Raw genomic sequence first — 23,500 nt, 5'->3', positions numbered from 1 at the left:
CAGTGGATTTTTCTTCATGAATTTGTCCTACCACCTTTTTTTAACATCATGTAAATTTGTGCTATCAGAAGGAATAATGAAGAGATTACTTCAGGAATATCAAACAGTAGATGCTCAAACACACAAGCAGTTTGCTTCCAAGTCAACTAGTTGGAATTTGTAGGGCTATACGTGTGTGTGTTTGGCCTTTAATAGGTGTGTCAAGTTTCCTTGGTGTGGAAAAGGTAATTGAGACTTCCTTTCATTACTGGTGTGCTCTGTGTGGGTCAGGCTTGAACTACTGGATAAACAGGGTGTGGGGGTGATTTCCACTGTGTTGTTCTTTATTATGTGAATGAAGTACACTGGTTTTAATGTCTGTTATCCTGGCAAAGGGGTTAATTCACAAAGGCTATTTTGGGTGGTTAAACAAATTATAGGGGAATGCGTTTTCAGCTTATAGGAACCGTACAGTATGGAAATTAGATGTCTGTCATAAATGAAATTTACAGAATACCAAATAAATTAAATATACAGAATTACATTCTGTAACCACTTACCTTCAGTATTTTAATTAGGTCTTCTTCTTTCTGACAGGTGGTTTGTGAGGAAGATGACAACTATGCCTACTCAAAATATGGACGATTTTGTCATGAAATCAAAATGAACTATTCTCCATATGTGAATTATTTTACTCGAGTGTACTGGAATAGATCCTACTTTGTATATAGAATCAACACTGTGATATCCTTCCAGTCATGAAAAAGCATGCAAGCTTCCTTCTGAGGATTTATTCTGAATGAATTTCAGTTTAAAAAGTTCCTTTGGATCAAGGAAGTTATTTTTTCAGATATATGTGCACATGTGCAGTATACTGACAACTTTATTTTACGAAACTGGAATTCTTTGGAACTACAGATCAACAGACAGAGATACCATCCTTGAAGGAAACGGGAACATTTATCAATTTTACGGTCTCTACAACATGTGACAGTCTTCCATGTTTTTACATTTTTCTTCCCATTTTAAATCATTTTAATTTTCATGTAAATGAGATTTCTAACTTTAGTGTTAGAGAGCTGATGTGCATAGACCTCAGTGAAAGCATAAAAATTATTTCAAGAGCTCATTTAGGTCATGTAGCTTTTATTTTTTAGCCAAAAAGCAGTTGGTATCTTGAGTCTTTTCAAATAAGTGTTTGGATATTTAGTTTAGTTTTTTTAATTGTTGTTGTTTTAATTCTTCCTGTCTTCCACTGTAAACATTTCTATGTTTATCAAACACACATTTATACATCTTATGTGTAGCTATACTGTTTGTATAAATCAAATAAGGAAGATTTTATTTAAACAGCACTTCCATAGATTAAGGCACTGATCTCTATATTGTTAGAGACATGCTGGTGGAAGTGCTGGGGCTTAGACCTAGCAGTAGGAGCTGACAGGGTCAGATCTTCAGTTTGGAAAGAACTTGTCTTCAGGATTCTTCCATGCTTAAGTGTGTGTGTGTATGCATATGAGTGTCTTAGCAGCCAGCACAATGGGCCAGTATATACCACAGTGTGCTTGTCTTCAGGCAAGTGTAGCAGGACAGTTAGGTTTGCTACTGAGACTTCTGCACTTCGGTTTCACCCCCTCTGTGTGTGTGAGGTATGTGTGTGTATGTGTCTATGTATGGGGAGGGATGGGTCATGCTCATTTCATTCAATTTATTATGAGATAGCTATATTAAGATAGTGCCATAACTGTCATTTAAAACACTATAATCACCACCATTAGTAAATAATGGTACAGTTGTTCATAGCTATTTTTATATCAATTATGCAACTACACAGAGATCTTTGAAAAGCTGGGAAAGTACTGTGCAGTTTTGCTTCCCTCTAAAATCTGTGTTTGTTATATGACCCCCTTTTCCTCTACAACTATTTTTCTTATCATCTTGTCTGCTGCTGGCTGATAGACTTTCAAGAGAGTGAATTATGCTTTAATTCCAACTCTGGGCCTAATCCTCGTGTTGAGAATGGAAAATCCAATAAAAGGTAATGATAGCTTTGCTTAACGTAGGTGTAGCTGGACAGAAAGCCAGAACATAAGTTCTGGAAGAAGTTGTGCACCCCTTAAGAGTTACCTGTAGTTAGGAATTTGTGTAACACCTGGCCTGGAGGCATGTGGGAATGATTCTTTGGAGCCCAGATGTCTTTAATGAAGAATCTGTCAAAATAGGATGAACTTTCAACAGAAATGAAAGCTGCAAAACGATCCTTACTGCACTTGTTGATAAAATGCAAGATCAGAGATTTTAACTCTGAAATTATTAGGAACTTCAGCATGTTGGTGTATATGCATGATTCTTCTCTGCTCTATGCAGATACACTTCCTTACTTTACACTGACAGGTAGTGCTGAGATTTTTTTAAACCTATTACCACTTTTGGAGTGATTTAAAAGAAAAAAGCTTTATTGTTGTAAAAGTCAATGTCCGTAATCTGTTTTTTACTTTCAGTTATATTTTTATGCCTATGAGTCTTGACAAAATGTTAACTTATGCATTTTATTTGAAACCAATGCTCAGATAAATCTATTGAATATATGGGATGTGGTCATTGAGAGAAACATTTACCAGTACAACTGTGGTACAGGGTAAAAGTAAATATCTTTTCTGGGCATACAGTCATTGTGTTGAGGGGTGGGGGGGTGTGGGTGTGTCTGGTCAAGTGCAGGCTGCATTTATTTGCTTGTGCACGAGTACATGTTTTACTGCACTGGGCTCTTTCAGGCTTTTCAAGTGCCATTTAGCAAGAGAAGCTCATAAATTAACTTGAGCCAAGGCAGGCCTGCAGGAACGTCCCCTCTATGTGCTAGTATGGATATAGATGTAATATTTGGAAGTAAGTTTAGAGTTCCTTATACAATGTAGGTTTGTTTGAATCACTGTCAAAGAATTACATGTCTGTGTGTCAGTCATTTACTCTCTTGAAGTTAATAATTCATGAATATCCTTTCATAACAGCAATAAGGCATTCCAGGTAGCAAACTTCAGGGTTACAACTGCACTTGGGTGGAAGAAGTCGCAAAGCTTTTGGCTTCGTGCCTTAGACTGCCATGCCAAGATGCAATATTTATCTGTCCTTGACTGCCTGTTGCGTTTTACTGCAGTGCTGTATGTATGTCTTACCATATAGAACATAGTTTGAATACCTACACATAGAACACACATATTAAGAAAACCCCAAACAAGGCCATCCAGACATCTAAACAAAGCTATCTTGCAGCACGTTGGCCTTTATACATGTTTAAATGAACGTGTTGAGTTTTATTTGAACTGTGACATAGTTATTGTTATTAGTTTTGTCATAGTTTTTAGGATGTATTCTTACTACTTCAATTGATTCTGCTTTAGGAGAATCATTTAAGATTTTTACCTTGCTTTTTTATATTAGAGAAAATTGTATTGCAGCACCATTGGCACAGCAGCCTTAAGTAACAGAAGGAGCCTTTAATGTGAGAGAACATTGTGGTTGTTCCTGTAAAAAGTCATCATTAAAATGAGTGACTGAAATAATCATATCTTACAAACAAAGTGAATTAATTTCTTATCCAGATGCGGCCTAGCAAAAACATTGTCTAATCTCCAGCTTCTGTGAAAAATAAACAATAAGTTCCCTCAGATATACAATGATATCCCTCAGAAGGACAGCAATAGGGTACAATTACATCAGATTTGTACACACACAACCCCAGCTTGGTTTTCAACCAGGTCACAGGTTTAACTTCCTGAAAGGGCTGGGGGAAAGTTTTACAAATTTTGATCTGCTTTGCTGTAGATGTTGCAATTCAGTTGAAACATGTGCCTTGCAAGCTTTTATTAAACAAACAAAAACCTCAATTTGTGTTTCTTTTTGTGAAGATTTTTTTTTAATTCCTGTCCCCCTGATTTCTAGAGCTTCCGTTGTGTCTTAATACGCCAGCCTCCGAGGGTGCCCATGTAGTAAGTGTTGCAGCTGGGATGTGTGCCAGCTGTTCACTGGGAAGAATGAGAATTCGCATAGCAATTTGTGTGGCTATTTTGCTGACTTATTTCCTCCTTTGCATTTCCAATTTCTGATATGCTTGATCTTAGTAAATGCAAAAAAATTACCTTGAAAGAATAAATTGGTATAGTATTTTCAGGCACTCACCGTTGCCCTTAGACTTGTGAAACAAAGTTTAATCAAGTCATGGCTAAACAAACGTGTACAGTTTTGTCTTAATCTTAAAAAAATGCTCTTTCACTTTCTGAATTACCACATACTTGAACTCAGTTGATAGATTTGACAGGAGATGTTTGAGACTAAGGAAAGGCATTTCTGAGCATAAATTTCTATCCATATTATTTTAAAAGCCACTGATTTTATTTCTTCTAAAGTAATTGGAAATCCAATTTAATACAACACAATCTTAAATACAATTTCCATGGCAGGGGAGGGGGGAAATAAGGAGAAGATACACAAATGTGGAAGAAAGAGGGCCAAAAGGTTTAACAAGCATTGAAAATTGTTCAAACTATTTGCTCAGGTGGCATTACTATTTACTGAAAGATAAAGGTTAGGGATGAGGTCTTGTTCTTACCACCTTATTTTCACCAAGTCATCTGGAAATGTACAAATCTTGTGATCCTCATGAGGTTTCCCATACAATTCATCTGAAAAAGAGCTGTGAGATCAGGTTGTAGGGTTTATAAGGTGTCACTGAAATGCTTCTTAATTATGGCTGTTGACTTCATATAACCTGTCCTTCAACCAAAACTCCAACAGGAGAAGGTGCAGGCTGTGTGTGTGAATGCAAGGGCATGTGTGCACATGATGTGTTTGCATGTAGAGGTGTCTGTTTTACTGTTGTGTTTTGGAGATGGAACGAGTAACTTCTGTTATCACTAACGGTTGCTGAATCTCTAAGTCTCCTCAATACTGACGGGCGGGTGGACTCTCAAGTACTGTGGTGTTCGAGATGAAAGAAAAGCTGAGTTTGTTCCAACACAAGCAATATTTCATGTGAAATAATACCTCAACATAAATCTGTATAATCATGCTTTTAGTACTCTTTTTAAAAATTAACTTTAGGGGGAGAAAAAAGGTGGGAATTGTAAGACATGTAGTGTGTGTTATTTTAATACTTTTTTTCTACTTCATCACTGCAGCTAAAAAAAAAATCACGATTATGTTGCCGCACTCCAACTATGCCAAATACAGAGCTAATGATCCCTAAAGGTCTTCTGGATTGTTTTGTACCTCAGCGATATGTTTAAATACATAACTAATCTGGCAATGGTTTTGATTTCAGCGCAGTTAGATGTATGTAGTTCTGCCTTTCAGTGATGTTTGAGGTTACCTATTTATTTAATGGGACAATAGGTGGGTGTTTAATACCTTTCAAAGTTTTGAACTTTGTTACTTCAGTAACACAGAAGAATTATTGGTGGTGCTTTACTTGTTAACAGTGGTGTTTAGCAGTTGCGTGTATGGCATATGGATTTACCTACGTGCAGCTATTTAATAACAAATCTAAGGAATACAATTCCTTTTATCCTGTTTGTTGTCTTGGACAGTTTTTTATCGAAATGATGTATACATAGTAAGTATTTTTCTCTTGTAACAAACTTTTATTTTTCTGTGGGAAAAAAAATTAAAATTAATAAAAGCCAAGTCCAGAAAGTATGGATTGTTTGGGACACAAACTGTTTTATGCTTTCTTTTGAGAAGTCAAGGGAAGACTGTACACTGTAGCTCAAATGTCTGTCTTGATGGGCAACATAAATAGTCTTGCAACTCTTGAAGATGAGCTGCCTGCTCAGACTGGATCCATATGTTGTGCTGACTATGACTTGCTGTTGAGACATACTGGTGTGAGGATGAGCAGCAAAATATGAGGTGCTTCATATGGAGTTATTGAACTCTGACTTTCTCCCTTAAGATCTTCCTACAGCAAGGATGTCACCTGGAAATAAATTGCTATGCAATGTCAAATGCTTACTGATTTAATTGTTTTTAATCAACTAATGTATTATCTGTCTTAAACTTTTACAGATCATGGTTACATATTTTGGAGCCCTCTGTCATTTTATAAGATATTATTAGTAGGAGTGAAATATTTAAATGCAGATTACTTTGTAATAATTTAGCATGTAATGATATGAAAATCTTGGTATTATTTTAGTTAAATTCCAAAGATGGTAGAAATATCCTATGAAGTGCTTTTCCAAAAACTGATCATTTAGCACCTGAAAAAAGTTATGTATTTACATCTTTAATTTATAGTGGTTCTGAGTTTGAACATTCATCAGACTGTTTTCTTTTAGACTAGTCAGGAAACGAGCTGATGTTGAAGTATTCAGGTTTATTCATTCAAGCAGCCAGGCTTCATGGTTGCTTAGCTGAAAGGGGAATGGAGCTTCCCAGTAACATGAAATACATGTTGGCATTTGTGTACTGTTCCATGTCTTTATGCAAAACTGAGGCCATGGTTACCAGCTGTGAAATAGATAATATTTTATTATATATAATAGAATTTGTATTGATATGTGTCTATAAATGAGTGTATTTAAAAATGTGTGTATGTATTTTATATGTGTATTTATCTCTGTATAAAATACATATTCTGTTTGATGTTTCAGATGTGTTAGGTAAAACTACTGTTGGTTTGGGTTATTTTCTCCTTAAGTGGTACCTCTGTAATCTATTTGTAGGACCAAGTTTCCCAGATTTTCCCATTTTTGCTGTGACACAGACTATCATATTTCAATCCCTCTATGCTTTCAGGTTGCTTAGGTAACAAATGTGATCAACATTTTTTAACAGTGAGGAGATGCATCTCATGAATTAAATTGCATGTATATAATATACAAATGTAAAGCAATCCTGAGTACTACAGAACTATTCAGTATGTTATAACACACCATCAGTATATACATTTACTTTCAGAATTTTGAGCAGCTTTACAATGCCTTGGAATTTCTTCCTGTTTCAAAGTTACAAGTGTACTGTCTGCCATCGAGCCTTGACTCCTGCTGGTAGTGTACTGAATGGTTATGGAAAGGCCCAAAACATACTAAGACTGATTTATTTTTTTTTACACTGTTGCAATAAATACCAGAATATTCTGTAAAATGAGGGTGAATATAAAGTGATGCCTTAAGCCATTTTCCCCTCTGAAATAAGTTAACAAAGGATGGGTAAGAATGCAGCTGCCTTCTCCTCATTGCACCATGTTACGCTGTCCATGAGACCCCAAGCACAGAAGCTCTGGTCTTCCTGGAGTAATTGCTGGATGCTGGAAAGAGTGCCTGTGGTTTCCGTGGCTGATCTGACTTCAACTCCAGGCAATAATACAAAATCACTGCAGCAGAAGTGATTAACCATTTATGCAATTTTAGAAAGGTGCATTGTCTTTTTCATTTCATCATGAAAACTTATTTCTGAAACACACACACTGTCATTTGCATCTATTTCAGCATTGTTAGCAGCCGGATAATGCTGCTGCTTTGTTTTCTTTATTTCTTTTTTTTTTTTTTCTCCTTCCAGGTTAACCCATTTTATGACAATCTGAGCTGTAGTCCAAACTGCTGGTTGCATTCTAGGGACTTGTCCCAGCTGCAAGGGAGGGACAGAGGAAGGCTGTTAGGCTTGCTGATAGTTTGGCCTCTGAATAGCAGTTCTTAGATTTAATGGTTACATTTCACAGTTCTCGGTTCACTAGATAAGGTTTGATAGAGAAAAATCCTAAAACTTAATTTTGATTCTTTGGCAATAGAAGCTGACAGTGTCCTGAAGATACCTAAGGAGTTTATTTTAAATAATAATATGTATTTATTTCTTCTCTGTGTTGTTTCCTATCAAAGTCAGGAGCCATCTCTGCTATCCTTACTGAGATCACCTCTTGGATTAACCCTCTATCAATCTCTGTGGATTCTGCTTCAGTTTTGCAGAAACAGTCCTTTGGAAAATATGGCTACACTCAAGTGGGTTTGTATGTCTTTAAATTGTAGGGTAGGATCTGCTAGGATCTGCGTCCACAAATATATATACATTTGTTTTGTCATAGCACAGGTTTTGTGTAACTGAATGTCGCAAATAACAGAGTTGTGTTAATGAGCGTCTGCAGTGGCAAGGTTTTTGCTGGTTCTGCTCTGGTTAACACATCTTAGTTGGGGCAATGGAAGTGACATGCAGCAGAAGCCTGAATTTGCATCACCAAAATTCTGTGTTAACGTATTAACAATATATGGGTTCATAGGTGGGAGGGAAGACTGTGAATAAAATCCAGTTTATAACTTCACGGGCTGTAGGCGAAACTAGATGTTTCTAAATGCTTGAATATAAGATAATAGAAAGGGTAGTGGAAAGTGTAATGTAGGATAAAAATGGGTACTTGATTTTGAGAGGATTGAATTTGCTTATTGGAAGTTTTTATAAGGATGCACCACACTTCAGAAGAGGGAATGCTGCACTATGTCTCCATACTGGATCTAAGCTTGTCCTGAACTGAACGTTTGTTTGCATGGTCTGGCTGGCTCATTAAGTGTTGTAAATTAATGAGCTTTCTAGTGCCTTTGTGAAGGAAGGAATTATGGCACAAAGAGCAAAGATAACACACTCAAAGCTTGCTACAGCACATAAACCATGGATGGATCTTGATGGTTACTTTCCTGTTGCTACTGGTAAACCATTCCGTAAAACCATTGTTTTACTTTGCCGTCCCAGTCTGAGATTTCACATGATGCTGAATTTTAGAAACTATCATCCCTTCCCCTTGCTGCAGTAAAAATAAAGGCCAACAGCTTGTAATAACAGGATGTGATCTCCCAACGATTACCTCTCCTTACACTGGTAATTCCCCGAGTGGCAGAGATGCAGATCTAGCAGCTGGTTGTCACCTTTGTCTGTTGCCTGTAATATTTGACTAAAGCTGATTGAAATGGGTTCTGGCTTTCTTGAGCAGAGCTTCACTTCCAGCCTAGATATGCCATCACTAAAGTTACAACACAGCTGGGAACAAACGCCCCTGCCCTCCTAACAACCTTCTAGTAAAACTAGCAACCCGTGTTCAAAACGGGAAGAGGGAGTGTTTCTGTTGGAACAACACTGACAGTTTGGCCAGCTGGATGCAGAGGCTCCGCAAAAGGCTGTTCCTGAGCTTTTACTGTCATTATGGGAAGGGAGATACTGTTGATCTTGTTTATTAGCAGAAAGATGGTTTGATGAGTAGCGGGGAGTGATTGACATTGCAGTGGTCTGGCTTGGATTCATGCTTCCGTTGATCACAGATTAACCAATGCAATGATTCCCATCCCCAGACTATTTTATGCATGTTTAGCAGAACTGATACGTTTGCTTGCTGAGTTTAGAAAGGACCATTTTAGTGTTGCTCTCAAAAACAGCACACACTATTCTTGTTCCAAAAATATTTTGCCCAAAGACTGACTTGTTGAAAGTGATAATTGGTGATGGTGTTCATATTGTATGCTGAGACATGGTTTGCTCTTCCTCCTTCTGCTAAAATTGCATCTTTCCTTCCGGAGCAGCAACCTAAATGTGCACTTCTAAGAGGCCACGCTTCCAAGACAAGCTCAGCTTACATCAGAGAAGCACTTCTGCTGGGTCACAACTATTCTTCAATGATTCAAATATCCCAAGACCCACTATCCTTTATGCAACAGTGGGTTTTCCTGTGTTTCTCCTACTGGTCACTCTTGTAGCTTGACTGGGGCTTTTTTTAAATACAGGCTCAGGAGAGCAGGAGGCTGCCGTTTTCCCCGAAGTTGCCCCCCCCCCCCCAGGAAGGCACAGTTCCTTATCCTCCTCTACCTGTGGAGGAGCGGGAGCGAGCAGCTGGATGCATGTGACATGTTTGACGCCGGCTGAATGCCAGGCACCCACCAAAGCTGCTCCATCACTCCCCTTCGAAACTGGACAAGAGAGAGAACATAGAAGGTTCATAAGCTGAGACCAGGACAGGGAGAGATCACTCACCGATTACCGTCACTGGCAATGTGGAAAGGGGGAAGATGAGCGATTGGCCCGGCAACGTTGTAGGCTTTGCCACGGGCAGACGCCCCCCTCGACCACGCGGGGCAGGCTCGCCCCGTCCCCGCCCATGGCCGTCACTGGCCGGGGCTGCCCGTGCCGTGGGTGCCCGCGGCGAGAACGGCGCAGAGAGGCTTCGTGGGATGCTGGGCTCCGCTCGGCTCGGCGGGAGCGGCGGGATGGGCCGGGTGCGGCGGGGCGGCTGCGGGCTGCTCCCTGTCCTGCTGCTGCTGCCGCTGCTCGGCGGGGCGGCGGGGCCGGGCTGCGGGGGCTCCCCCCACCTGCTCCGCTTCTCCGGGCAGGTGCCCGAGAACAGCCCGGCGGGGACCCGGGTGCGGGGCTTGCGGGTACCGCTGCGGAGGCTGCTGGGCCCCGGGGAGCCGGCCGTGGAGTGGGCGCTGGAAGGCGACGGCGCTTCGCGCTTCTCTGTCCAGCGGTGGCCGGGCAGCGGGGGGGGGCTGCTGCTGCTCCTCACGGCCGAGCGCCTGGACCGGGAGGCGCAGCCCGAGTACGGGCTCCGGCTGCGGCGGCGGGCGGGACGTTCCCCCCGGGAGGCGCTGCTGCGGGTCCGGGTCCTGGACCGGAACGACCACCGGCCGCGGCTGCCGCCGGCGCGGCCGCTGGAGGTGGACGAGCTGGCCCCGCTGGGCACGGAGGTGGCCCGGTTCCGCGCCTCGGACGGTGATGAAGGCGCCAACGCGCGCCTCACCTACCGCCTCTGGCCGCCGGGCGCCGGCAGCCGCCTGCTCTTCGTGGTGCCCCGCAGCGGGCAGGTGCTGACCGTGGGCTCGCTGCTGGGGCTGCGTCGGCTCCGCCTCTGCGTGGCCGCTCTCGATCACGGGCGGCCGCGGCCGCTGCGCAGCCCCGCGCGGTGCCTGCGCTTGGCCGTGCGCGGGCGGGGGGCGGCGGGGGGCGCGGGGCGGCGGCGGGGGCCGCGCTCGCTGCAGCCGTCGGGACCCGGAACCCGGCGCTACACGGCCCGACTGCCCCGCGGGGCCAAGGTGGGCGACACCGTCTTCACCGTCCCGCGGAGCGGAGACCGGGCGGCCGGCGGCTGGTTCGAGCTGGTCTCTCCCGGCAATACCCCCGTGGCCGTCGACAGGACGTCGGGGCGGCTCTACCTGCGGCGGGAGCTGAGAGCGGGCGGCCGGGCGGAGGTGCTGGTCAAGGTGCACCGCGGCGGCGAAGCAGGTAGAGGTCCGGGACGGGCAGCGGGGACGGGGTCGCTTTTCCCCGTGGTTCTGGCCCAGGTGGGTCGGGATGGCCGCGAAAGGGATGAGTGGGGATGAAGGGTCGCTCCGAGGGAGGGGAATGCTGATCAGGCACGGCCGTGCCAGGCACTTGTCACTTGAGGAGACGCGGCCGCAGTGATGCTGCGCTCCTGGGGCGCAGGAAGCCGCAGGCGGCTGTGAGAGCTGCCCCCTGGACTCGGTGGGAGGTGTGGGAATATGCCGGCTCTTTCCCGGTACCTCCCTCAGAGCTTTTGCGTCCTGCCTTTGAAGGAGCAGCTGAAAACGTAGGGAATAGTGTTTTGGTTATGTTGTTTTGTAAGGAATTCTTGTCACAGCAGGTTCACTTTAGTAGGACCAGAGGCGTCCGCTCAGGGGTTAACAAGTGGTTAAAGCCTGTTAAAAAAGGGGGCACACCAGGATAGACAGTTTGTCTATTGTGGGAGCAGTTAGCAGAAAGCCTTTTCTGCCGCTGTGGTCCTCCGTGACCTGGGAAGGGAGAGGTGACACTGCCCTGGGTGTGGGCGCTTTCAGCTGCAGCTGCAGCCCCCTGCGCTGGAAGAGCCCTCTGCGCCTGGTCGCTGAACTGCGCCGAATGATGCTGGGGGTCAGCTACAACTCTGGCAGAGCAGTGCATGGGAGGGGAAAGGAGTCGCTGCAAAATAAATGTCAATGAGCAAAACCCAAAAACTATCCTTATCTGGAATCCTAGGAGTTGGTGTACAGCACTAAATGGAGATACCTTTATACCACTGTTTAACATTAGAAAAACTCTGCACAGTATTTCTAGGTACTAGCTTTAAACAAATCACTCAATATTTAAAGTAGAACTTCTCATTCGAGTTAAAGATGGAGTTGGAAAGGGGACACGTTGCTTGACCATCTTGCTTTTTTATAATGAAAGCAAATAACCTTGTGAGCAATGTTCAACAAATGATTAATTGTGTTGTCCTCTCCAATCTGGTGGTGTACAGCATGTTTTTACCACTGTCTGTGCACTGATAATGTATTGACGAGAGATGAGCCCCAGGGAGAAAGGAATTCGATGATCAAGTGGGACAAGGTCATTTAGACACTACTTTAAGCTACTTTGAAAATCGAAACTATCTCATAACTTTGTACAGTTACAAACTTGAAATCTTTTTCTGGCTGCTTGTTTTAGAGAATTATGATGAAATGCTAAGAGGATTTGAGCATCCATTTTTTTATCTGAAGAGACCTGGTGAACTGTCAAAAGTCAAACCGAATTAACTTTGGTCTGCTCCTCATTTCTCCTCATGCCTCTTACTAAATGTAATTAACAGTGAATCACATAGTAATCAATATTATGGAGCATGTGCCAAACTTTTAGTCGTCTCTTTAATTGAAAAACAAAGATATTGGACCCTTATTAATTACCATTTCTTATGTAAGTCATGAATGCACTTAGGCATTTCAAAGTTGCTGCTTCTCCAGGGGAGCATGTCTTGGGGTTTTGGAAGTGTTGGGGTTTTTTTTTTTTGGGGGGGGGGGTTTTTTTTTTTTTTTTTTGGGTTTTTTTTTTGTTTTTGGGGGGGGTTGTTTGTTTTTGGTTTGGTTTGGCTTTTTGTTTGTTTTTGTTGTTGTTGTTGTTGGGTTTTTTTTGTTTTTGTGTTTGTTTGTTTGTTTTCCCAAGAAAAGCAAGGCTTTTTGGCACTTAAAAAAATAACGAAACAGGAGGTCAGATAGTATCTTAGTGCACTGTTTCTTGCAACTGTAGTCCTAGGAAGACAGTGTATTCATATGCACAGTTGAGACACTAAAATAAATTGAATGTAGACTGCAATAACCTTCTGAATCTTCCCTGTTGCTCAGTAGCACTCATAGCAGTGATAGGTAGGGGGCTACCATCTGTTTTGTGGGTACACTGTAGCAGGCACTGTGAAAACACAATTCTTCTCCCATTGAATATACACTTGGTACATGGACCGTGCATTGCAAAGAGGTTTGCACAACTTTTGTGGCTTGTCTTACCTACATGGAGCAGTTTGCATCTTCTTTAGGAACCTGACAGCAGGTTGCCTTTGTCTGTCTCTCAAAGCCTTGCTGTTCTGGGCTCTGTGCGTGAGCGTAGTTATGAATCGGACCTGGAGTTCAGAACAGTGTGTAGCCTGAGCATGGAAAGGCTGGGGGTGGTGGGGAAGAATTGAAAGGGCTGAAAGTCCATTCCTCTTCTAAATCTTCCACTGTTCATGCACACCTGCAAGTACCTACATAGGTCCTCATACTTGTTACAGACTTACACAGGGTGTGACGTGTGTGGCTGCACAACTATTTCCTCCTCTGCCCCCACAGCTGTCCTTTCTGATGATGGCCATAGGTAATGGTGCACAGTGTGTAGAAACTTTACATTTAGGACTTTGTCTATCATGCTTCAAAAAGGGAAGGAACACAATTTCTTAGCCCTGTTCTTCAACTCTAGTAGACTTTTAGCTTAGCAACTGGGGGCTTTTTTGTTTGGTTTGGGTTTTTTGTTGGTTTGTTGTTTGTTTTTGTTTTTTTTTTAACCTTGAGAGCCTACTACAAAGGGTTTATAGAGTGCACACCCTGGCTTGCAATAGCGAGACTCAGTGGGTGATGTCCATATTCCTGCAAACGCCAACACTGCAGTCACATCCCACGCAATATTAAAGTGAAGACAACTGTGTAAGAAGTCACTCCATAATCTACAAAGGTTATTTTTATTTGACAATAGGGGAGACTCAAAAAAAGCATGGTGAGACAAATCTCTTCCCTTCCCATATGTCTGCGTTATCTGAAGAGTTAAGAGATTGAGGCTAGCAACCTTGAGCTCTGGGATGCCTCAAGACATCAAAGTGATGTCACAGCAGGTAGTTTATGACTGAAATGAATAAAGCAGTTGCAAGGCTGTTCAGTATTTTCTTGTTTTGGAAATGAGATGGATATCTTATTCCCTGTTCTCTTTCAGGTGAGATAACTATTTACTACTGTAACTGAATTCCAAGGAGATAAATCTTAAATCTGACTGAGGAGGCTGTAGCAAAATGCCATTCCTTCAGTGTAATGTCTTATGGTTGAATACGATCAGTGTTGAACCCTTATGACTCACTGGAACCAAACTATATTTTAAAGAAACAACTGCCAGACCTGCTCCTATAACCGTATGCTTCTCCCTGACCTGTAAGTTACTGATGGAATGACCTAAAGGCAGTGCTTGGTGACAGCAAAGTAAGGAGTCATTTGTTCCTAGGACTACGGATGTGCTTGCATTGCATCAGTTGGGGTGGATGAGCTTTTGCCTAAGAAACACTACGTATAGAACAGTGTTCTATACATAGAACTTTGTGAGAGAGAAGCAGCAAAGTGTCAGGGACTACGTCTGTGGAAGGGGAAGAGGATCTGTTCAGAAATTTAGTATATAAGGAGAACTGGATGGTAATCTAGCAACTCTATCTTTTCTATGACACAGCATAGCAGCCAGCACACCACTCCTTTGGAGGCTGCTGCCCCAAACACACCTCTGAATGCTGCTGCCCACCTTTACCAAAGAGGCATCTGCATCTGAGGTGCTTCTCACCACTTCATCCAATGGTGTTAAAGTGAAATCTTGCTACAATGTTTTTTGGCACCTTTTTGTACATATTGAACACATTTGCTATTCCAAAACTATTTGTATTTTGCTGGTGATAATAACTTTTTAAGTGTTTGGAAAAAGTTAATACACTCACAATATGATCACAGGAACAGCTCTTACTGCATAAAGCCTCAGCAAGCAACTTTTTATTTTAAAAACATTTAAACAAACCTCAGGGAGTAGAGACTTAATTATGTTAAAGGACAACACTGATAAATGCCTGTAGTTTTTCCACAGAAACACTGGGGATGGAAGTGAGGTGATTCCTAACCACTAGGGCAATCAGATTCAGCTACAGCCTCTCAGGAATAAGATTTTTTTATGTCCCACACAAACTACTTTAAACTTAATAGGTTTAGCCATTTTAATAGCCACTTTAATGAGGAAGAATAGGTGCTGTGTTGGGTGCGATGACAGGAAGACAGAGGCAGCAACTGGGAGCTTGTCCAGTTGTAGTCTCCTCAAAGAATTTGGTTTCTTAAATGATACTTCCCTTATAAAAATGTTTAGGATTATTTTATGATTATACATTTTATGCCTTTTTTTGGCACAAAAAAAAAGAGACCTTGCAGGTAATTTCACTTCAGTGATATAAGTACAGCCTTGTATCTGTTACTGGGGTGTTCTGTAGCACACAAATGTCAATTTTGCCTGTGTCATTTCCTCTCCTTCCTATCAACAGTAAAAGCTGAATGATCTGCAAAGAGCACCAACTTTTGAATGCCACAATTGTAGCTGTGTCTTGCTGCACTTTCCTTCTTTAAAAAACATAAAAATTCCCCAAAACCTCTCTGTGTTGCTGACTCCTCAGCTATTCTTACTATGTCAATGTGATCTGACTTCGTCACCAACTGATGTGCCTGCAAATAATTATGTGTTGTACAGTATTTAATAACATTTTTAATGGGAATTGGTGGGATGTTAATGTGGAAAACTGTAATAAAAAAACTTGTTTTGTGAAGAATCCTATCATATGGAAGCTCTTGAGATCCTGTAAATAGTTGTACTTCCCATCTTCTCTGCGATGCTGTGTGTTTCTAATTCTCCTGGTTGGGTGGTAACGAGTGGCTGTTGGCAGATACAGTAGATTTAAGGATTGAGGCAGAGGCACTACTTCTGTAATCAGAGGTCTGTGAGTGCTTCAGAGCTTTCCTCTGGAAACAAACAACAAAATTAAAACATTTTAAAAACTAGAGGATGACACCACAATCAGGCTTTAAAGGCTAGGGATGTGGCAGCAGTAAAGATACGATGGATTTTGAAGTCCTGTTCCCCACATCTGCCTGAAGCTTTTCCTGTGATGTACGGATATCTGCCTGCAGTGATGTCTTTGCTGCCCAACAAATGTCATGGGTGTCTCAGACACCCAATGTGATGGAGGTACCCGCAGTAGCTGTGCATCCACACAGAAAGTGAAAAATTGGCTGAAGATTTGTCTTTGTTACTTGTGTGTGCAGTTGCACCTGCAATTGCCTTTTAGCTCCATGGTCCCACTGGATGAGCCTACAGATAGTATTGAGAAAAGCAAGACCTTACCTCCTAAAATTGTTGAGGTGATGTATGAGTAGAAAACGTGCCCAGGAGCTGGTGTATATTAAGAAATAGGTCATGAAAATAATGCAAAGTGATCTCTGCATGCTGCTCTGTCAAGCTTGCTGGTTGTGGTTAACCAAGAAGGGAAAATTGAAACCCAGTCTCATTGCTTTAGCCAAGGCAGTTGGTATAATCACATTGCCCAGGTGTACTGTGGCTGTGGGCTCTTCATCCACAAGTTGATGTAGTTGTTTGTGAACTGCCAAGGGAATAAACAGGCCTATTGCCATAACTGTGATGGTAAGGGTATTGCTTTGCCTTCAAGATACAGCACTCTGTACTCGGTCCAACATGAGTCCAATCAGTGCCACAGTGTGTTCTAAGAGGATATGATACCCCTGAGCATTGTATCCAAACCTTAGATGTATTTGTGAGACCAGATCTGTTAATTAATAGAAACGTCACCCTCAGGAATCTCATCAGTGTTTGAGGTGGAGCTGACACATCATGTTCATGACAGAGTACCTATACTAAAGGTGCTCCCCATGCCGGTTTTTGTAAGAGTTGGAGATAAGAAATTCATAAAATTAAGCCTTTAATTTTGAAGAGGCAATGTGTGTTGTGAAGGCTTTCCCTGCTCTGAGAGCTCCTTCATGCCCCTGCACTTCTGCCAGTGGGGGTGACAGCTCATGCTGGAGCAGAGGCATGAGCATCGTAGGTGTTGCTGACTGGACTACTCCTCGAGACCAAGGAAAAGATGCTTTCTCTTTTCCTTTTCCTCGGTGAACACCTTTATTTGGATGCCCATCTTCTGGCCAGCTGCTGATGTTCAAGTTCGTAAGAATGAATTTGCCACCAGACTCAGAAGCTTGGGCAGGAGAGAGGGGCACAGTAGACAGCATGACTGTAAATATCACTAGAAGTATAACTAAAATGCTAAAAAGCATTTCTAAGAGTAATGATGAACTCTGTTTAAAGATTAATTACTGCCATTTTTTTTTAAATTTAAATATCCTTAAGTAGATTATTCCTATCTATACTGTCTTACAAAGTCTGAGTGAGAAAAGTGAAAAGTGCTTGAAAGAAAAAAAAATTTAAAAATTAAAGAGAATTGACTGTCTTTATCTTTAAAGGAGCATATAAGCTGCCTCTCAGTGCCTAAGCCTAAGCCATCACGCCTGTGATTTATATAACTCTGCTTGGTGTTTCAACCCTTTTCTAGCCCTGTTGACTTGCAGAAATGTCAGTGATGGCAGCCAGAGGCCTTTTCTCTGCTCCCCAGAAGAGCAGGCCGTCTTGTCTCCTTGTCCTCTTCACTGGAGCCTCTTCAAGGGGATAGGGCTGCTACCTAAGGGAAGGGAAATATTCATTGTTGTCAGTGTCTTATCTTTAAATTATTCTGTGTTGGGGAGGAGGTGTGAAATGTAGTATCTTTAAACTCAAAGGATTGTGGTTTCCAATTTTTTTCATGTTTTCTCTTGCTCTTGTGCACAAATCCCCTTTGTTTTCCTTCCCTTGATCTTTCTTGAGGCTCCTCAGATCTGTCATATCTTTAGGAGACTGGAGCATGAGCTGCACGTTTTAACCTCTGATGACTATAACATTAAACATTAAAAAAAAAAGTCCAATTTCTTGTGGCAAGCAGACAGTCTGGTTTCTGCTACAGATCTTGGAAATAGGGGGTGGATCCGCCTATTTCACATCCAAGTGCAGTGTTAATGCATCATGCTCTGGCTGCAATGTTCCCTGAGGCAGCTACTGCCTGTGAAGCATTTTACTCTACTGCCTCCATACCTGCCCTGACTGTGGGGGGCTCTGGAGCCTGAAGGCAACTTAAGCCTGAAAACAGGAATCCTTTTATTTTTTCTTTCTTTTTGCTTCTACTAAAATATGCTGATCTTTCTATATGCTTCAGTATGTCTCATTATATGTTTTTTAAAAATTACTCTTGTAATTTATAGGGAAAACTGCGAATTTATAGGACGAATTCATAGAACTTCTAGAAGGAGTGATATTTACATGCATATACACACACAATTTTGTATGATATTTGAGATAGAAGTTTATTAACTTAATGCATCAGCTGTTTTCTGGCAATTACATTATTTTTAATTTGAGGAAATACAGCTCATTTGAAACTAATTTTGTGTTTCAGTCCTGAAGATGACAAGGGTCTTTTAGCATTATAGTAACCATTTGTCAGGTGTAGATTTACTGGTTGTGATTCAATAATGAGCCAAACTCTTGATATCTTGCCCTACCACTAAAGACTAGTGGTGTAGCCTGACAGCACAACGAGGGGCTTTGTAGACATCCCACCTTGGTGTCCTGTCAAGCCTGGTACTTCAGAAACTTTTTCAAATACCATGACGTCTCTTTTAAATTCAAATTATTCATTTTGGCAGAGGGCATAGAAGCAACACATAAACTATCATTTTTAATGCACATTTTTTACTTCTCAACTTCCCAACATTATTCCCATCAAACCCACATCAGCCAGTGCAGCTCTAATCCTCATCTCAGGAAAAGAAAATTACTTCTATCAAGTTTCCTCCTTTTGTTAAGGGAGAAAACTAAGTGATTAAAGGAACGAGGAATTGATAGAGACTTGCAAGAATAGCCACTCGCAGTTTCAAAACCTTTTCCAGTTCTTTCTTTGCTTTCATGCTCTTGTCTAAGGATGGTGCAGGTATATCTGCTCTGATCTGGTGAAGTGTGTTTAGCCCTCAAAGACAGAAACCTCGCAGCTCATCACTGCTTGGGTGGCTGTGTGGTGAGTTGCCCCATTCTTGCACTTTCTACATCCTAACCTTTTTACTTAGGTTCCTCTTAACTGGTGACTGGTTGACATCCTTTTGTTAACATGCCTTTCCTGGATGTTAGCACAAGTTAAAGCTGAGGCCTTGGGGATACACCAGTACCTCCAGGGAAATCAGCCCTCCTTAATATTACCTTCTAGACTGATCATACCAAGACTCTTTCCAATGTGTGGTGCCAGGTGTTTTATCCTGTTGATTGTCTTGTTTCACAGGCTATAGAGCCTGGTTTCCTGATTATTTCCTTCCTTTCAGTGTGTGATTTGTATTGACAAAATGGGTGAGCTGCAACATGGTGATGTTACATTTTGATTTAATCGGATGCTGTGGTTGTGTCAGGAACAAAATAAAACATTATTGATTTTGGAGGCTTGATCTGTTAATGTCTTTCCAGTTATGGCAGCTGAAAAAATAATGCATTGCTGGGGAAAAAAATCTACTTTATCCAGGCTGGTTTTGTTTCACTGATTTATTTAAACCAATGTGATAATTTTCCATAGTATTTGATTGTCATGTGTCTGTAACACCTTAAAATCCTTGAGTTTCTCACATCTGATGTGTGTGTAAAGGGGAACTACCAGAACAGAAATGTCCATACTCGTAGTGCTGCTTCTGAACAGCTCTTTCTGTGTGATAGGGGAACTCAGTGCTTTTTGACTGACCTCTCGTTAGTCTCCAGACCATCTTCAACACTGCTTTTTTAGGGGTTTGGGCTGCTCTTTGGAACTGTCTTTTCTTCTGTTTATTCCCTGCTAGAATTAGAGCCTCATCCCATATCTTTCCTTTCATATGTGGTGCTGGATGTTTCTAGAGTGGTGTTTGCTCCTTCCCTCACTTCTTACCCTTAAGCAAACAGCAAAATAAAACACATGGTCCAAAGAATGTTTATGCTATGAGTTCCCTCAAGCTGCAAGCGAATGAGTGACATGTGGACATGTATGCCTCAGAAATCAATGAGATGCAAAAGCTGAAAGGCAGGGAAATTAATGTATGATGGAAAGGATTTAACAGTCTTGCTGGTACTGTGCCCCTGCCTAGAGGCAAGCTTTGCAACAACAAAGCGATTGCCAGAAGATATTTGTTTAGTCAGGTCTTAAAGATCTCAGTGATGGATGTTGTCTCACCTCTCTGGACACTATCAAGTGCTCCATTGTCCTTATAATTAAAAACATGCTCCGAGATCCCACCCACAACATCTAATGCCAATCTTTTCCTTGGGAATGAGAGTTTGTTACTTTTTGGTTTGCAGATTAGGGAACGACTGACTTCACACATCAGTCTTTCAGCATCTTATAGCACTATTGGCATGTCTCTTGTAGTCTCCTGAAAATCTCCAGGTCTTTCCACCTCTCTTAATGTTTTCTATTTGTGCTTTTGGCTCTTCTCTGGACACTTGCCAGCTGGTCCACATCTTTCTTGAAATCCACTCCCCAGAACTTTAGTTCACTGGGTTGCCCAGGGAGGTTTTGGAGTTTCCCTCCTTGGAGATATTCAAAAGCCATATGGACATGGTCCTGAGCAGCCACGTCTAGGTAGCCTGGCTTGAGAGTGGTTGGACCAGAATGACCTCCAGAGGTACCTGCCAACCTCAGCCATCCCATGAGGAGGTGATCTGAGGCTTTCCTAAGTGTCACAATTTTACCAAGGTTCATAGAGGGCTGAACATGAACCAGCAGTGTGCCCAGGTGGCCAAGAAGACCAAGAGCATCCTGGTCTGTATCAAAAATAGCATAGCCAGTAGGACCAGAGCGGTGATTCTTCCCATGTACTTGGCACTGGTGAGGCCACAACTCGAGTTCTGTATCCACTTCTGGGCTCCTCACTACAAGAAAGACATTGAGATGCTGGAGTGACTCCAGAGAAGGGCAGCGGAGCTGATAAAGAGTCTGGAGCACAAGTCCTGTGAGGAGCGGCTGAGGGAGCTGGGGTTGTTCAGCCTGGAGAAGAGGAGGCTCAGGGGGAACCTTATCACTCTCTACAACTCCATGAAAGGAAGTTGTAGCAAGGGGGTGGTCACTCCTCTCTCAAGTAACAAGTGACAGGACAAGAGGAAATGGCCTCAAGTTGTGCCAGGGGAAGTTTAGATTGGATATTAGGGAAAAAATTCTTCATGGAAAGGGTGGTCAAGCATTGGAACAGGCTGCCCAGGGAAGTGGTTGAGTTGCCATCCCTGGAGTTTTCTAAAAGGTATGTAGGCACTTAGGGACATGGTTTCATAGAATCACAGAATAATTGAGGTTGGAAAAGACCTTTAAAATCAAGTCCAACTGTCAACCCAACACCACCATCATGTTCACCAATAAACCATGTCCTCAAGTGCCATATCAACTTCCAGGGATGGGATTCCCAGGCTTAGTTGTGGACTTGGCAGTACCAGGTTAATAGTGGGACTCGATGATCTTAGAGGTCTTTTCCAGCCTAAACTCTTCTATGTTTCTACTTAAATACACATGTCAGAGAGAGGGAAGGTGAATTTTTTTTAAAAGTCCAGAAAATTATGATTAGTTTGAACTACACATATATTTCCTCTGATATGGTGTCCTGAACTCAGTGAAATTTTTTCCCTTGTCTGTCTTTTTTGAAACAAAAAGCTCTGTTTTAGGGTAGACTTTAACTGGGTTTTACAATTCTTACAGCAGGATTAGGACCTCTTTATTGATTGGTATTTAACTCTTGGATCACCTACATGAAGCAATATTAAGGAATAATCTGTATAATTATAATTTTTGAAATAATTCTCTAGGTTTGACTAAATGGGAAAAATGCTTGACTAGATATTCATCTCTACAGAAATTAGAACTGCCTGAATTAGATCAATGAATGAACAAAAATATCTTTAAATACTCCGTGCCTAAAAGCCTTCATTCTGTTACTTGGCTGTACCAAAATGACACTGTCTGTAGCTGGCTTAATTAAGACGTGTTTCTCAGCCCTACCTCTCAGCTATAGATAAATTACTGACTGCTACAGCTGCTCTCATGAGCCACTGGCTCATGCTGTGGGTTGTGCCTTGTCTTACACAGCAATACAGAGAAAAAAAAATTAACCAATGTTCCTGTGTAAGCAGTGTTGGCACATTAGGAAACCAGAAACCATGTAATCTAAGAATTTCCTTTAGCTGAAGAAACCATGTCTTAAATGATTTTATGTGTTTTTAAAACCCCACAAAACTTCAATTAAGTCCTTTCCTTCCTGGGAATGATGACCTCTGGGAAATTTGCCCAGCATATATTTTTACTGTGGGGTAAGGCTGTTCGTCAATACAGGTCTTGCATATTAGCGGATATCTCTATCTCTGGGTAGTCTTTTATTTAGTGTCAGATCCCTGAGGTCTACAGTTAAAATTATTTGGAATTTCTGGCTTATTTCTCGCTTTGGTGCTGTTTTTGCCCATGTGCTCCTGTGTGAAATGTGGCCTGGCTGAAGGCAGAGATCAAGGATTTCCTGTATGAGACACAAGTACACTGGTGGGTGTTTCTTTTGATAGTGGTGTAGTCCTTAACAGACCTGCAACCTCAGTGCAGTTTGTTCAAGTATGTGATCATATTTTTTCAGGCAGAAGACATTCATTTCTCATATGTATTTTCTATTCCCCCCTTCCTACATTTAGTTTATTTTTTCATTCAAATTTATTTTATATATTCAGTAATATATTCATTTTGATTTGAAGTCAAATCTCAAAGCCTCTTTTGGAACACAAATGTGCTCAGGAAAATTTCTTCAAGAGGCCCATATAAACCTTTAGCATCTATTAGCGACTTGATGTGAGTCCAAAAGGTTTGAACTTAGGTCTCCCTAGAGGTAAAAATACTGTAATTAATTCTCCATAGGTTCTTTGCAGTGGAAGATTTTTACAGATACAAATGAATAAGATCAGAAAATTCCTGACTAAAGTTTGTGAACAAGCCGTCCAGAAATCCATGCATCTTTTGCAGATAATGACTGGTACCTCTGCCATGTGACACTCTTTGCCCCAGAAGATGAACTCCTGTCCTGGGGCATGTACCCATACCCCTACCTGGCACGTGTGGATCCAGATGCACGAAAGGGCACTCTCATCTACCAGCTTGTCGCACATCACAGTAACAATGAAAATGCCAGTGCTGGGATAACTTACACACTCATTGCAGGTAGGTCTATTCTGAAGAAAAAGGTAAAATTCTGTTAAGCTGTAGATGTTTCTTAGCAAGTTCCCGTCTTACAATTTAATTGATAGATTTTTCCCTTGGGGAATCCTTAAAGATACAGTAGGCACAGAAAGTAGAAGCTGTAAG

The 23,500-nt window shown here is 41.9% G+C and overlaps 2 protein-coding genes across 4 annotated transcripts in view; both read left to right on the top strand.

Moving 5' to 3' along the window:
- Positions 1-5,979, top strand: part of DPY19L4 (dpy-19 like 4) — a 33,916-nt gene extending 27,937 nt beyond the window's left edge. For all 3 annotated transcript variants that reach the window (XM_027692335.1, XM_027692336.1, XM_027692334.1), the window contains one exon: positions 577-5,979. In XM_027692335.1, coding sequence (XP_027548136.1) covers positions 577-741 — 165 coding nt within the window. In that variant the 3' untranslated portion in view covers positions 742-5,979. The remainder of the gene's footprint in view (positions 1-576) is intronic.
- Positions 5,980-10,016: 4,037 nt separating this feature from the next.
- Positions 10,017-23,500, top strand: part of LOC113971888 (neural-cadherin-like) — a 55,535-nt gene continuing 42,051 nt past the window's right edge. The window contains exons 1-2 of the mRNA XM_027692346.1: positions 10,017-11,232; positions 23,162-23,356. Coding sequence (XP_027548147.1) covers positions 10,017-11,232; positions 23,162-23,356 — 1,411 coding nt within the window. The remainder of the gene's footprint in view (positions 11,233-23,161; positions 23,357-23,500) is intronic.

The sequence above is a fragment of the Neopelma chrysocephalum genome, unplaced genomic scaffold, assembly GCF_003984885.1.
Source record: "Neopelma chrysocephalum unplaced genomic scaffold, ASM398488v2 Primary Assembly neopelma1_86, whole genome shotgun sequence".
Lineage (NCBI taxonomy): Eukaryota > Metazoa > Chordata > Aves > Passeriformes > Pipridae > Neopelma > Neopelma chrysocephalum.
Note: the sequence above shows the minus strand (reverse complement) of the source record. Positions and strands in the feature narration are given on the sequence as shown.